Source organism: Schistocerca gregaria, chromosome 4 (genome assembly GCF_023897955.1).
Source record: "Schistocerca gregaria isolate iqSchGreg1 chromosome 4, iqSchGreg1.2, whole genome shotgun sequence".
Classification (NCBI taxonomy): domain Eukaryota; kingdom Metazoa; phylum Arthropoda; class Insecta; order Orthoptera; family Acrididae; genus Schistocerca; species Schistocerca gregaria.
Window position 1 is genome coordinate 338,270,618 of NC_064923.1, and position 15,172 is coordinate 338,285,789.

General features: G+C 40.5%; 1 protein-coding gene across 1 annotated transcript in view; it reads left to right on the forward strand.

Annotated features, from left to right (window-relative positions):
- Positions 1–15,172, forward strand: part of LOC126267372 (conserved oligomeric Golgi complex subunit 6-like) — a 115,467-nt gene that overhangs the window by 51,190 nt on the left and 49,105 nt on the right. The window contains 1 exon segment of the mRNA XM_049972553.1: positions 4,126–4,362. Coding sequence (XP_049828510.1) covers positions 4,126–4,362 — 237 coding nt within the window.

A 15,172-nucleotide genomic window follows, 5' to 3' on the forward strand; every position in this document is an offset into this window, starting at 1 on the left:
CTGCGATGGAGCTCCGTATGCCACGGCAAACTGGCTGACACTGACGGTAGCGGTGCACAAATGCTGCGCAGCTAGCGCCATTCGACGGCCAACACCACGGTTCGTGGTGTGTCCGCTGTGCCGTGCGTGTGATCATTGCTTGTACAGCCCTCTGGCAGTGTCCGGAGCAAGTATGGTGGGTCTGACTCACCGGTGTCAATGTGTTCTTTTTTCCATTTCCAGGAGTGTATAATCTCAAATTGTCACTTGCACTCAGCAGAACATAATACTTGCAAATCTATCACGACTCAAAAATTGGCTTGGAAATCTTGTTTATAAAAATGGGTCATTTTGCAGTAGTCAGTAAGTTTTGGCAATACCACAACACACATGAGCAGAACTGTTAAAAAATAATGTACTTGTACATGATACCATTTCTGCCACATAGTTCTTTCTAGTTGATGCTGCATTTCATTTCAGCAATTTTTTATGAGCATATCGGTTTCTCTCAGACTTTATGCTTCAAATAACACTATCAGTAAAATAGTTCAAGAAGAAATCCTAAATGTTTCTTGCTTTTACTAAGCAAGTGGTTCCAGAGACAGACCGAAATACTGGATGCTGAGACTGTGCAGTGTGTTCTTGCCAGTCACCTGTATTAAGTGGTGTAACACTACAGTTATACATGTTGCTGCAATACTTGCTGCTTGCTGCAGCTAGTCATTTAATGAAAACTCATGAAACAAACTGGACAATTCTAATGTGTTTATTTAGTGTGTTCTATGTCTAGATTTGTAACAAAGCTGAAAATTAAAGTGGAATTTGTTACTATATTCGTTAGTTGAAACACTTTCTGGCTTATAGTTACTTCAATAGCAGAATCATTTTACCAAAATAAAATGTCCAGAACTTCACTTTCTTGAAAGCTTTAAATCATCATTTTTATTGAACAAGCTCTTGGAGAATTAATGAGGTTATAGTGCATGCCAGTTAAAAATGTGGTCAGAGATTCTACATCTATATTCTGCATTCTGCTGTGAGGTGCATGGCAGATCGTATTCCAGTTTTTTCGGGTTTCTTCCCTTTCCATTCATGTATGGAGCACGGAAAGAATGATTGTTTGAATGCCTCTTGGGTACAATAATTATTCGAATCTTATCCTCATGATCCCTATGTGACAGATACATGAGTCATCATTTAGAACTGGTTCTCGAAACTTTGTTAATAGATTTTCTCGGGATAGTTTACGTCTATCATCAAGAGTCTGCCAGGTCAGTTCCTTAATTATCTCTGTGACATTCTCCCATCTACCAAGCAAACCTGTGTCCATTCGTGCCGCACTTCTCTGTACACAATCAATATCTCCTGTTAATCCTTAGTGGTAAGAGTCCCATACACTTGAGCAATATTCTAGAACCCGTCACAGGAGTGATTTGTAAACTATCTCCTTTGTAGACTGCTTCTACTTTCCTAATATTGTACCAATAAACTGAAGTCTTCCACCTGCTTTATCCATGACTGAGCTTGTGTGATCATTCCATTTCTTATCCCTACAAAAAGTTACACCCAGATGTTTGTATGAAGTGCCCAGTTCTAACAGTGACTCATTGGTATTATGGTTGTAGGATATTACTTTTTTTGTTTTGTGAAGTACATAATTTTACATTTCTTAACATTTGAAGCAAGTTTCCAATTTTGCACCACTTTGAAGTCTCTATCAAGATATGACTGAATATTTATGCAGCTTCTTTCAGATAGTGCTTCAGTATAGATAACTGTATCATCTGCAAAAAGTCTGAGGTTAGTATTAATATTGTCTGCAAGGTCATTAATACACAAATGAACCGCAAGAGTCCCAACAAACTTCCCTGGGGCACACCTGAAGTTACTCTATATCTGGTAATGACTCTCCATCCAAGACAACATGCTTTGTCATCTCTACCAAAATGTCCTCAATCCAGTCACAAATTTCACTTGATACCCCATATGATTGTACTTTTTACAATAAATGTAGGTGTGGTTGTGAGTCAAATGCTTTCTATAAATCAAGAAATATGGCCTCTACCGGCCTGCCTTGTTTCAAAGCTTTCAGTATCTCATGTCAGAAAAGAGCAAGCTGGGTTTCACATGATCGATGTTTTTGGAAACCATGTTGACATTGAGGAGTCATTCTGTTCAAGATATCTCATTATTTTTTAGCTCAGAATATGTTCTAAGATTCCACAACAAATCAGTGTCAAAGATATTGGATGGTAGTTTTGTGGATCCCTTATACTATCCTTCTTGTAGACATGTATGACCTGTGCTTTTTTTCCAAGAACTGGCAGGGTTTTTGGTTAGAGGGATCTTCGATTGAGTGTAGTTGGAAGAGGGGCTAACTGAGCTGCAAATTCAGTGTAGAATCTGACAGGTATTCTGTTGGACCCTGGAGTTCTGTTCAGTTTTAACAATTTCAGCTGTTTTTCAACACCACCGACACTAGTGCTTATTTCATTCATCTTTTCAGTGGTATGAGGTTTATTGTAAAGGAACATTTAAAAAGAGAGTTAAGCATTTCGGCTTTTGCTTTGCTACCCTTGATTTCAGTTCCTGTCTGTTCACTATGGACTGGACACTAACTTGGGTGCCACTAACAGCATTTCTTTGGGTTTTGTGAAATATCATTACAGTATTCTGCTGTGGCAATCATTGAAGGCATCATGCATCACTCTCTTTATAGCCAGATGTGTTTCATTTAGCATCTCGCTATCTATGAAAGTTCATCCCCACAATTCACTTAGCACTTAAGTAGCCTCAGAGAAGTTAGACATTCAAATAAACTTACCTGTAATGGAGATTAAAAAAGGTGTAAAGTAACTTGGTAACTTAGCAGTTGACACTTCTGGTTTGGTTGGTGAAAATTGTACATTCCTTTGTAATGATACAGCCAAGAGTGTCTGATAGACTCTGGATGCTGCACATAAAAGGTGATGTTGAACAGTGGAAGGTAGTGGGTAGATGAGTGAAAATATTTTTACTGTTATCATCCCTATCTGTACTCTTCCAGTTGGCTGTTCCAGAAAGCACACTGATACATTTTAATTGTGATGTCCTCTGTTCCAAATATTCTGGCACAGGCATAATAAATTAACATGTCCCTATTAGTTGACCGTATTCAACTCATTAGCTTCCATTTGGGAATAAGTGCACTAATTGTAGTTGTACTGTTGTAACTGCTTGTTAATTTGAAGTTATTTTGTGTATGGCTGATCTCTCATTTTACCAGTGTTATTTATTCTAAAGTATGGAGCTGTGAAGTAAATATATACACAAAAATAATGCGGCTTTTGATAACAACAACAACAACAACAACAACAACACTGACAGTGCAATGACAAAGTCAGAATCTGTGACTACCATTGATAATTTTTTCTCAAATACTTTATTCCCTACTTTTAACTTATTAGAAATATGAAGAATCCAAGCTATTGGTGTTTTGTCCTCTGACTATTGTCACTCTGAGATCGAGCAAATGTATATGTTTTAGAAATCAATACATAATTTGTAACAATCAGAACTACTATTGAACATGACAATAAGGCAATTTCAGTTACTTCAAACAGTTAATACCTCTGTATGTGACTTGAGTTTTCAAGGATACTGTGGTATATGACCTTACTGCTTGAGCAGATGAAGTTTTGTCCCAGCAGTGTAACCCCAGAGCTTCGTTTTCCCAGCACAAACCCCCTCCTAACACAGACACATCCACCCCATCCACCTCAACCCATGTTAGCACCAACAAAAGTTCAGATAATACCCATCTCCTTTTGCTTTTTAGTAAAAGCACTACTAGTAACGGTAATGGCTTGTGCCTTGCAATCCAATTTTGGGCCTTTGGTTTAGTGACAGATCCACCATATTGAGGACAGTTTTGTGAAAAACATTTATGAAGGAATTGATGCTTTCTTTGAAGTGGAATGGCTTGCAATTAAATATCTGGCATTTAAAAAAGCAATAGTATTGATCTCTTATAAACAACTTGGCTTGAACTTCACTCTGAAAACTGTTATTGTCAGGTGGCTCTGAAACTGAGTTTTAATTTAGTACAAACTACTGTTAGGGAAACTTATCCAGAGATTAAAATACCTATATTATTTTTTGTTTCAGGTTGTCCAAAAGTGTACACTTGAGGGAACGTTGAAAGAGCTGCAGGAGCAGAGCCAGCAGGTGTTTCTGAGAACATTACAGAATAACGTTCAGAGCCATGTGAGGGAGGGTGTGGAGAGCCCACCATCTGATTTAACACCTAGCCCAGGAGTAAAGCAGATACTTGGTTTGCTGAAGGAAGTCCTCTCTGTGGCAAGTGTTACAGAGACTGAAGAACGTCAACAAGACATGGCCAAAGTATGTGAAATGTGTCTGTGATACTGTGCCATATCAGTTCTCTGTGTTATTAATTCCCTTTAAAATGACAATGAATAGTGCTAGAATGATTATGACTATATTATACAGAACAACGGGATTTTCATTTGTTTCTCAACTGATTCTGATTAATTGCAAGTAGAATTACCAGATGTGTATTTGCATTCTCCATTTATGACATCACATTATTTTTGACAAGTCTTTATTCTTTCCATCAAGATTTCTGTCGTATATTTATTAGTGAATATTAACAATGGAATAACAGTGACAACTTTAATTGGAGTAGATTGTTACCATGTGCAGGATGCATTGAGTAAATGATAGGTTACATTTAAAAGTAGTCTGTTTGATACTGGTCAACTTTTGGACAGTCCTCCACACAATCAGCAACAATTAAATTATTTTTAAGTTTTAGGTTAATGTACTTAGAAGCAAATACACTATGTGATCAAAACTATCTGGACACCGTTAAAAACATACGATTTTCATATTAGGTGCATTTTGCTGCCACCTTCTGCCAGGTAATCCATATCAGTGACCTCAGTAGACATTAGACATAGTAAGAGAGCAGAATGGGCCACTCCATGGAACTCGCTGAGTTCGAATGTGGTCAGGTGATAGGGTATCACTTGTCATACGTCTGTACATGAGATTTCCACACTCCTAAACATCCCTAGGTTCACTGTTTCTGACATGATAGTGCAGTGAAACGTTAATGGGACACATTCAGCACAAAAGCATACAGGCCAACCTCAGATGTTGACTGACAGAGACTGCACCAGTTTACGAGGGTCATAATGTGTAATAGGCAGACATCTATCCAGACCATCACACAGGAATCCCGAACAGCATCATGATCCACTGCAAGTACTATGACGGTTAGGCAGGAGGTGAAAAAACTTGGATTTCATGCTTGAGTGGCTGCTTATAAGCCACACATCACGCCAGTAAATGCCAAATGATGCCTAGCTTGGTGTAAGGAGTGTAAACATTGGAAGATGGAACAGTGGAAAAACGTCGTGTGGAGTGGCGAGTCTTGGTACACGATATGACAATGTGGTGGCAGGGTATGGGTGTGGCGAATGCCCGCTGAGCATCATCTGCAAGTGTATGTAGTGCCAAAAGTAAAATTCGGAGGCAGTGGTGTTATGGTGTGATAATATTTTTTACGAAGGGGGCTTGCATCTCTTGTTGTTTTGCATGGCACGATCATAGCAAAGGCCTACATTGATGTTTCAAACACTTTCTTGCTTTCCACTGTTGAAGAGCAATTCTAGGATGTAGATTTCATCTTCAATACGATCGAGCACCTGTTCATAATGTACAGCCTGTGGTAGAGTGGTTACACGACAATAATATTCCTGTAGTGGCCTGGCCTGCGCAAAGTGCTGACCTGAATCCTATAGAACACCTTTGGGATGTTTTGAAATACTGACTTTGTGCCAGGCCTCACCAACTGACATTGATACCTGTCTTCAGTGCAGCACTCTGTGAAGAATGGGCTGCCATTCCCCAAGAAACCTTCCAGCACCTGATTGAACATATGCCTGCGAGAGTGGAAGCTGTAGTCAAGGCTAAGGGTGGACCAACACCATATTGAATTCTAGCATTGCCGATGTAGGTCACCACAAACTTGTAAGTCATTTTCAGCCAGATGTCCGGATACTTTTGATGACATAGTGTAACTAACAAAAACATTCATATTCACATACAATCCTGGAAAATGGAAAACAAATCCATTGATGCAAGCGAATAATACCCGCCGTACTTGCACTGGACACAAAGAGAGAGCAGTGCATGGGATCATCAAATATGCAGCACTGTAGACACACCAGGAACCACATTATAGGTCATGGAATGTTGCTAGCTGCGCCGCAGTTGTTCTCTGCCAAAGCCAGTGGCAGCCAGCTTGCTCTGGCATACAGAGCTCTGTCTGTGTCTGCAGCATTGTTAGCATGCTGCAACCGCATGTACATGAACCGTTTGTGCAGTTGGAGTTTGAGCAAGGGCATATAGTGAGCCTGCAGAAGGCTGGGTGGACATACTACAGAATTGCGAACACATGGGGCATGTGTTCTCCAATGTACATCAACATTGTCGCCAGTAGTCAGCAGAAGGAGCACATGCCTGTCAACCTGGCCCCAGATGGCAGCAATGCACAGATGCATGCCAAGACCATCACATCCTACAAAGTACCATACTGGACAGCACCATAACTTCACAACAACTTAGGGACATTGTTGCTCCAGGTGAATCAGCGAGAACCATTCAAAACCATCTTATGAAGTAGGGCTATGGTCCCGTGTACCGTTAGGGCATCTTCTGCTCACGCTGCAACATTGTTCAGCCTGTCTCCAGTGGTGTCACGATAGGCATAATGGAAGGATGAATGGAGACGTGTCGTCTTCAGCGATGAGTCACTTCTGCCTTGGGACCAATGATGATTGTATGCATGTATAGCGTCGTGCAGGTGAGTGCCAGTGTCAGGAGTGTATACAACAGAGTCACAAAGGGACAGGATCTGACATAATGCTTTGGAGAGCAATATGCTACGCCGCCTGTACTCATCTGGTGATTGTCGAGGGAACATTGAAAAGTGCACAGTACATTCAAACCATCATCCAACCAATCATGTACACTGTTCATGGACCGGCAAGATGATGTACTTTTACAATAGGACAATGCAGTTCACGTGTATCCTGTGCCAACTAGCTTGCTCTTGAAAGTGTACGTCAACTACCCTGGCCAGCACGATCCCTGGGTCCGTCCCCCATTGAACATGTTTGGGACCGGAGAAATATCATCTTGTGCAGTCTACACGTCTGGCACAAACTCTGGCCCAACTGAGGCACCAAGTGGAAATTGCATGGCAGGCCATTCCACAAGACTACATTCAGCAGCTCCACGATCGCCTCGATGGGAGAATTGCAGCCTGCAATGCTGCAGGAGGAGGGTGTACATAGTACTAGCACTGACATTGTGCACACTCTGTTGACTGCACTTATGTGCATATGGCTCTGTCTGTGTGCTTGTTGTGTACATCATCAAGAATGTGTCACTAAAGTATCTCCCTGTTGGAATGACAAATTCATGGTGTTCATTTTTCATTTTCCAGGAGTGTACTTTGCTACATGTTCTCAGATGGCTACATTGTCCCAGCACAGCAGCCTGAGTAGGCTGAGGGAATGTGTCATATGGAGTGAATGAAAGGAACAAGTTGGAGGGGTCTAACAGCTGAAAGGTTGGGGTACCAAGGGAGTGGGCTATGAATGTGGCACTGACTAGCCTACCCTAGTGCAGGCATGGGAAGTTGCTTGTGACACAGAAAGTGGAGGACTAAGCTGAGAAAGTGACTGGCACGAGGAGGGGGCACATAATAAAAGAAAAAGCAGATCATAGGAAGAATACTGAGAGTGTATATAAATGGAGAGAAGTAGGAAGCAAAACATGGGTTGATATGGATGGCACTAGTTAAAACTGGAGTCAGGTGAACTGGGGATCAAAGGATGTGGTTTAAGGATGTGTGTTGTCTGTTCTTTTGGAACTGTCCAGAAGAACAGACACCACTCAGAATTTGCAGCTGTGAAAAATTATATGTTAACTGCAGTGGGACATTACGCGGAATTAGCAGCGCTGAGCGAAAATCTGTACCGGACCAGGATTCAAACCCGGGATCTCTTGCTTACTAGGCAGGTGTGTTAGCCACTGTGCCAGCTCAGATACAGCATTATCGCAACTGCACAGGCTATCTTGACATGCCTCAAAGCCAATCCACATTCCCACTGAACATTACATTCCACAATCCCTATCCAGTAACTCGCTGTTCTCTATTCTTAAATTCCCACAGGAGGTTGGACGTATTTGTGTATCCGTACTGAAGACAGTGGATCCATAGCCCAACTAGGCATATCAGTTATATGAATGTGTGGTGTCTGTACTTTAGGACATGTCCGAAAGAACAGACACCACACATTCATATAGCTGATATGTCTAGCTGGGCAATGGATCAACGTTCTCCTCAGTGCAGATGCACAAATACATCTGACCTCCTGAGGGACTCTTATAGTAGTGAAAGGTAAATTAATTTGCAGGGTCTACAGATAAGTGGTATTCAGTGGGAATGTGGATCAGTTGTGAGGCATGCAGAGATAGTCCACGCAGTTGCAATAATGCTGTGTCCTGCATAGTGCAGTGGTTAACACACCTGCCTAGTAAGTAGAAGATTCCGGGTTCGAATCCCAATCCGGTAGACATTTTCCCTTGTTGCCGCTGATTCCAAATAATTTCCCACTGCAGCAGACATCAGTGATTCACTTAAATTTACGTATAATACAGAGAAGTTGGCATAAGGAGAGAGTACAGAGATGGCAGGTATTATGAAGCAACCATCGAAGTTCACCATGTTGTGTTCAGCTGCAAGTTATGCCCTTCTGGTCAATATTTCTCTTGCCTATAGTTAGACAGTGGCCCTTAATTCAGGTGGACAACTTGTTAGTGGTCCTCCGTGCATAGAAAGTAATGTATAAGTCACAGCAAAGTTTAAGCAGTAGAAAGTCCAGTATGGAATAACACCAATACAGAAAGGATAGATTGCTGGTCACCAAAGTTGGTTGTTGAGATGAAGATAGGCACAGTGAAAAAGAATGCTAGAAATATTTCAGCTTTTGAACAAAATCTTTCTTCAGAAGTAGAAAACTGACACAGGCACACTTCACACACATGGCCGCTGTCACTGGGCACTAAGCCCCGACTGCAACAGCATCTGAAGTGACCAACTCTCTAGCTGAGGTGGATAGTGGGGGTAAGGAAGAGGCACAAGATAAGGAGGGGCAGGGATAACAGGAGTAAGATGCAAATGCTGCCTGTAGGAGCCTGCCGGGACATTGTAGGAGCAAGATAGGGCTGCTAAGTGCAGAAGATTGTGCTGGAGGGGGGAGGGGGACAGGGATAGGAGAGAAGTTGATAGGGGAAAAGGAGTATGTAGATGTATTGGTGGGATGAAGGCTTATGTAGTACTGGAGTGGGAGCAGGTAAGGGGAAGAGGATAAGGAGGTGGAGTAGTGGAGTACAGCATGGACTCGTGAAGTTTGAGGCCGGGGGGGGGGGGGGGGGGGGGGGGGGCTGTTCGAAAATAAAAGGTGTGCTTTAGGCAGAGTTGCCAGAAGCACATTATGTCAGACAGCATGTTCAGCAACATGGGTGGTTCAACTGTCTGGGGCACAGTTTGGCAGTAGCCACTTATGTGGACAAACAGCTTGTTGTTTTTCGTGCTCAGGTACAATGTGACACCGTGGTTGCAACTAAGTTGGTAGAACGCATGGCTGCTTACAGAGGTGACCCTGCTCAAAATAAGAAATGTCTGACAGGACTCTGGAGTAGATAGTAGTGGGAGGACATATGGAACAGGTCTTGCATCTAGGTCTCTTGTGGGGGTATGAGACATGAGGCAAGTAGTTGGGAAAATGGACGGAGTAGATATGGACGAGGATATTGCATGATTGGGTGGCAGCAGAATACAACTGAGGGAGGGGGCGGGAGAATAGTATGGAGGATACTTCTGATTTCAGGGCACAATGAGTGGTAGTCAAAATCCTGGCAGAGAATGTGACTCGGTTGTCCACCTCAGAGATGGCTACATCAGTACCTCCATCCATATCAAACCTACTAACCACTAGTAATACCTCCACTTTGACAGCTGCCACCCGTTTCATACCAAGAAGTCCCTTCCGTACAGCCTAGCCACCTATGGTCGTTGCAATTATCCTCCCATCCGGCCACAGAGGAGCATTCCCCTTGCAACTCAGTACCATACAAGACTGGAGCAACTGAATTACATTCTCCACCAGGGTTTCGATTACCTCTTGTCATGCCCTAAAATGAGAAATGTCCTACCCACTATCCTTCTTACCGCTCCTACCGTGGTATTCCGCCATCCACCAAACCTACACAAAATACTTGTCCATCCTTACACAACCCCTGCTCCCAATCCCTTACTTCATGGCTCATACCTCCGTAATACACCTAGATGCAAGACCTGTCCCATACGTACTCCTACCACCACCTACTCCAGTCCGGTCACTTACATCACCTATCCCATCAAAGGCAGGGCTACTTGTGAAACAGTCATGTGATTTACAAGCCAAGCTGTAACCACTGTGCTGCATTCTATGTAGGCATGACAACCAACAAGCTGTCAGTCAGCATGAACGGCCATCGACGTGCACGCGTAAACACACACACACACACACACTCAACGTAGAACAGCTGTTTAGTGGGGAGCTAGTATAAAAAACCTTGTCCTTAGGTCATCGCTTTGTAACGTAACACACTTTATAATTTGTCAGATCTCTGAATAATATTGAACAATGATTATTGATTACAAAATTATTACTGAATGTATTAAACACCTTGCATTTGTTTCTTTTTGATAAATGTATTGTTAAATGTTAAACCGTTTCCAGTGAAAAAATGCTTCATTGTCGGATGTAGCAACTTTTGAGACAGACGATAGTTTCCTATCCCGCTGCATTCTTTACCTGCTTTTGTATGCACTGCTGTGAAAATAAAATGACATAAAAAAGCTTTAATACCAAAGAATCAGAGCCCAAGATGCTGGAATTGTTAGATTCCGATACTAGTCGATTCCTATAGAATTGGTGATTCTTGAAATTGTGGAATCAGAATCGGAACATGACCCATCCCTAATTAAAATCTTTATGGATAAACCTTTTTACTCTAATTTTTTGCAGTAGTACAGTATAAATAAAAATACTACCTACACACTAGCTACTTCATATAAAATATATTTCAAAAATAACTTTTGAACTTGGATGTTGTTTTCTTTTTTAGTATGTTCTACCCCAAGAATTGACATCATTAAAGATGTAAAAAATTACATTTACAGACCAGTTTATTTCCCTTAGTAAGTCTCCCCTAAACCTCAAGCATCTTTTTCAAATCTGTTACCCAACCACCAGAGAAGCAGTGTTGCAAAACATATTTTCCAATACAAAATATCTGCTAAATTATTATATAAGCATGGCTTATCAGTTAATCTTTGAAATTCATAGATGCCTGCTCAGTTTTTAATTTTGGGCATTTGCCGAGGCATGTATCCTGGGCATTTGTCGCAACTTAAAAGTGCCCAGTCATTTTACACCACTAGTGAGGATAAGTTGAACAGAAAGGAGATTGTAGGTTTGGATTCAGTCAGGCATTGTTGAATAGTTAGTGTTGAATAGTAAAAGGGCCAGATAGGTGACCATGGCCATACCTCAAATTGATTTGTATATCTTGCTGTCAAAGAAGAAGTAGGTATGGTAGGATATAGTGGGTTAGCAGTATAACGAATGAGGAGGTCGGTTTGGTGATGGTAGGTTGTTGAGAAAGGGTAGTGTTTGACAGTGACGAGCATGGGAGCTTGGTGTATAATAAGGTGGTGGTGGCAATAGTGGCCTCCATAATGGGGTGGGGATGATTGAGAAGTGATGGAGAAAGGAATTTGTGCACTTTATGTGGAAGGATAGTCTGGGGGCCGTTGATTGAAGGTGGTGTTAAACAGGGACAGAGATTCTTTCCATGGAATCACAGTAACCAGCTACAGTGTGTCGCCTAAAGTATAGGTTTATGGATTTTAGGACAGACTCCATCTGTGGAAGAGGGATGTGTTTGTTTTAGTTTATGAAGTAGAAATTTGGAGACTACACCATCAGTGGTAAAGTCATTCAGTATACAAATAGGATAATTCCTTCTAATTCAGCTCTCCCAGGACATCATTTGTGTCGTCTCATAAAGCTTTCTCACTGGAGGATCTTTTGTGAAAGCCACACTGAGAAGCAGTTGACAAATTCTTTTCAGTAAAATGAATCTGTATTTTGTCAGACTACTTTGTCTGAAACTTTTCAAAAGACTGGATGGATTGGAATCAGTCTACAAGGTGGTCTGCTTTTGTCCAGTGTTATGGACAGGTGTTACTACATCATATTTAAGTCTAGCAGGAAATATGCTCTGAGCCATTGATTAATTACAAAGATAGCTTGAGGTTAGCTCTATGAAATCAGCACAGGATTTTACATTTCACTAGAAACACCATCGTAGTCAGTAGATTTACTACTTTTTGTGAGTATGTTATTGGATTTGGTGCCCTATGATTCCACTGTGACATCATTTCTGCCAAATTTATTTTGTGGGAACTCAGTGTCATTTTCATTGCTATTCTTAATTTTCTGGGGATCAGTATGTGTGATAAAATACATTCTCAAATTCTTCATATGCTACATATTGACTGGCAACATGTTTTACTCAAGTTCACTGCTCCTCATGTGTTATATGCACGGTATAATTTTTCAGTTATTTTCTGAATGTATGAATGGCAATTCTGAACTTTTTCACAAAATCAACTAGCTGAAAATGTTTGTGGTTGAATTCTTTAAAGTCATCTCATGAGATTGTTAGTAACAATGTCCATATAAGGGGCAGTCAAATGAAAATGAGATCAATGAAATAAAATAAGTAAACTACTTATTATTTTGAAACTTTCCTGGCAGATTAAAACTGTGTGCCGGACCGAGACTCGAACTCGGGACCATTGCCTTTCGTGGGCAAGTGCTCTACCAACTGAGCTACCCAAGCATGACTCACGCCACGTCCTCACAGCTGTACTTCTGCCAGTACCTCATCTCCTACCTTCCAAACTTAACAGAAGCCTGCGAACCTTGCAGAACTCGCACTCCTGAAAGAAAGGATATTGTGGAGACTTGGCTTAGCCACAGCCTGGGGGATGTTTCCAGAATGAGAACTTGTTGAGTCTCAGTCCAGCACACAGTCTTAATCTGCCAGGAAAGTTTCATATCAGCGCACACTCTGCTGCAGAGTGAAAATGTCATTCTACTTACTATTTTGTCAATAGCTGTAGTGTATATTTCAGAATAAAATTCAGTCATCTGTCGCACAGATATTTTTATTTCACTTTACTGGTTTTGGCAAATTAATTTGTGATCTTCAGAAGCCTACAAAATTAGAGATACAAATCTTTAGAAAATTTATAAATTTATGTAAAATGTAAGAAGTGCATTACAAAAAGTTACTTGGTATTGGTTTAGCAGATATCAGTATCTTCTCAAACAAGCATATGCCATGATATGTCCAAAAATGTACATATTATATGTGATTACTGTAAAAACTGATTGAAAATTTACAGTAGGAAAAAATCACAGCCATTTGCATGTCAAACTGTGGTGCCAGCAGCAAGAAACGCATATAAAAGCATATAAAATGTATAATTAAGGTATGAGAAGGGTATACATAATACATCTGAGAAAACATTACACACAGTTCTAATGTATAATGTTCTAATGTAATGGGCAAATTTTCACATTTTATAATATACTATACAATCGAAATAGTGTCTGTTTTCAGTGCAAGCTGATCATATCTTTTGAATTTAGATGGGAATGTCAATATTTTTCAGTTTCTTCTAAACGTTTAATTTTGTAGCCCTTGACAAGTATTTCCAAAATTTCCATGTTAAGCAAGGATGGAGGAGAAAGAATGTGTTTTTCAATTTTGAGATGTTCTACAAAATTAGGCTTAAATGAATTCTCACCATCTTTGTTGAACAAGTGCTCACTAAATACGATGGATATGAGAAACTTGTCAGATAGTGTTTTCTCGTTATGTATAAATAGCAACTTGGTGACATTATTGGTGGTATAGGACACAGTGATGTCAAATTAGTTAAAAAATATGAAGTTTCACCTAGAAATGGGAGTGCTGTGGATCTCTTAATTGTAGTGGATCTCTTAATAGTAAAGCCATTTTTACCGAGTGTAGAGGAATATATACTCTTGTTGTTTTTATTTTTATAAGACTTTTGTACAAAGCTTGCTTGATATCCAATTTTGACCACTGTATACTTTAGAATATCAATAGTAAAAAGGGTGAGGAACACCTCAATATTAGGCTCAATCGTAGTATGTAAGAATCCCAGTTTGTGCTTAAAGGGATGACAAGAAGAGACATGAATGATGTTATCTCTTTGTGGTGAGTTTCCTGTAAATGTAGAAGTTAATTTTACCATCTACAAAATACTTTACATAAATGCATAGCGAAGGTCTAAAGACTTACCATAACCCTAATTTTGTAGGCTTAGTGAAATGAAAATATCTGTGCAACTGACAACTGAGTTTTATTTTGAAATATTTGTTATTTCAAAAGTAATCATCATAACTGTTAATACATTTATCCCACTGTGATACAAGATGGTCAGTGCCTTCTTGCAAAAATGTTTGCAATTGCCTACAGAACCATGATTGTAACCAGGTGTGCACCTCTTCATCCGAAGCAAATTGATGGCTACACTTGTCCTCCTTCAGGGCTCCAAAAATACAGAAATTGCATGGGGAGAGAGCGACACTGTATGGAGGGTGTGTAAGGTCTTCCCAGCAGCACAGTCAAAACAACCTGCCAACGTAGTGCTCGTCCACATGTTGTCAAATTTGTTTTAAATATGCTGCAGAAGTTTGAGGGAATCCTTTAAACGTCCTTCATACAGTCTCAATCTCTTCCCATGCAATTTCCGTATTTTTGGAGCCCTGAAGAAAGGCATTCATGGCCATTGATTTGCTTTCAGATTAAGAGATGCATTGCTATGAAGGCATTGACTATCTCAACACACAGTGTAATAAATGTAAGAAGAGCTATTTTTATTCATTTTGAATTAATAAACAGTTCACTTACTATTTTACATCTGTCTGATTTTCATTTGACAGCCCCTTGTACAACGACACACACT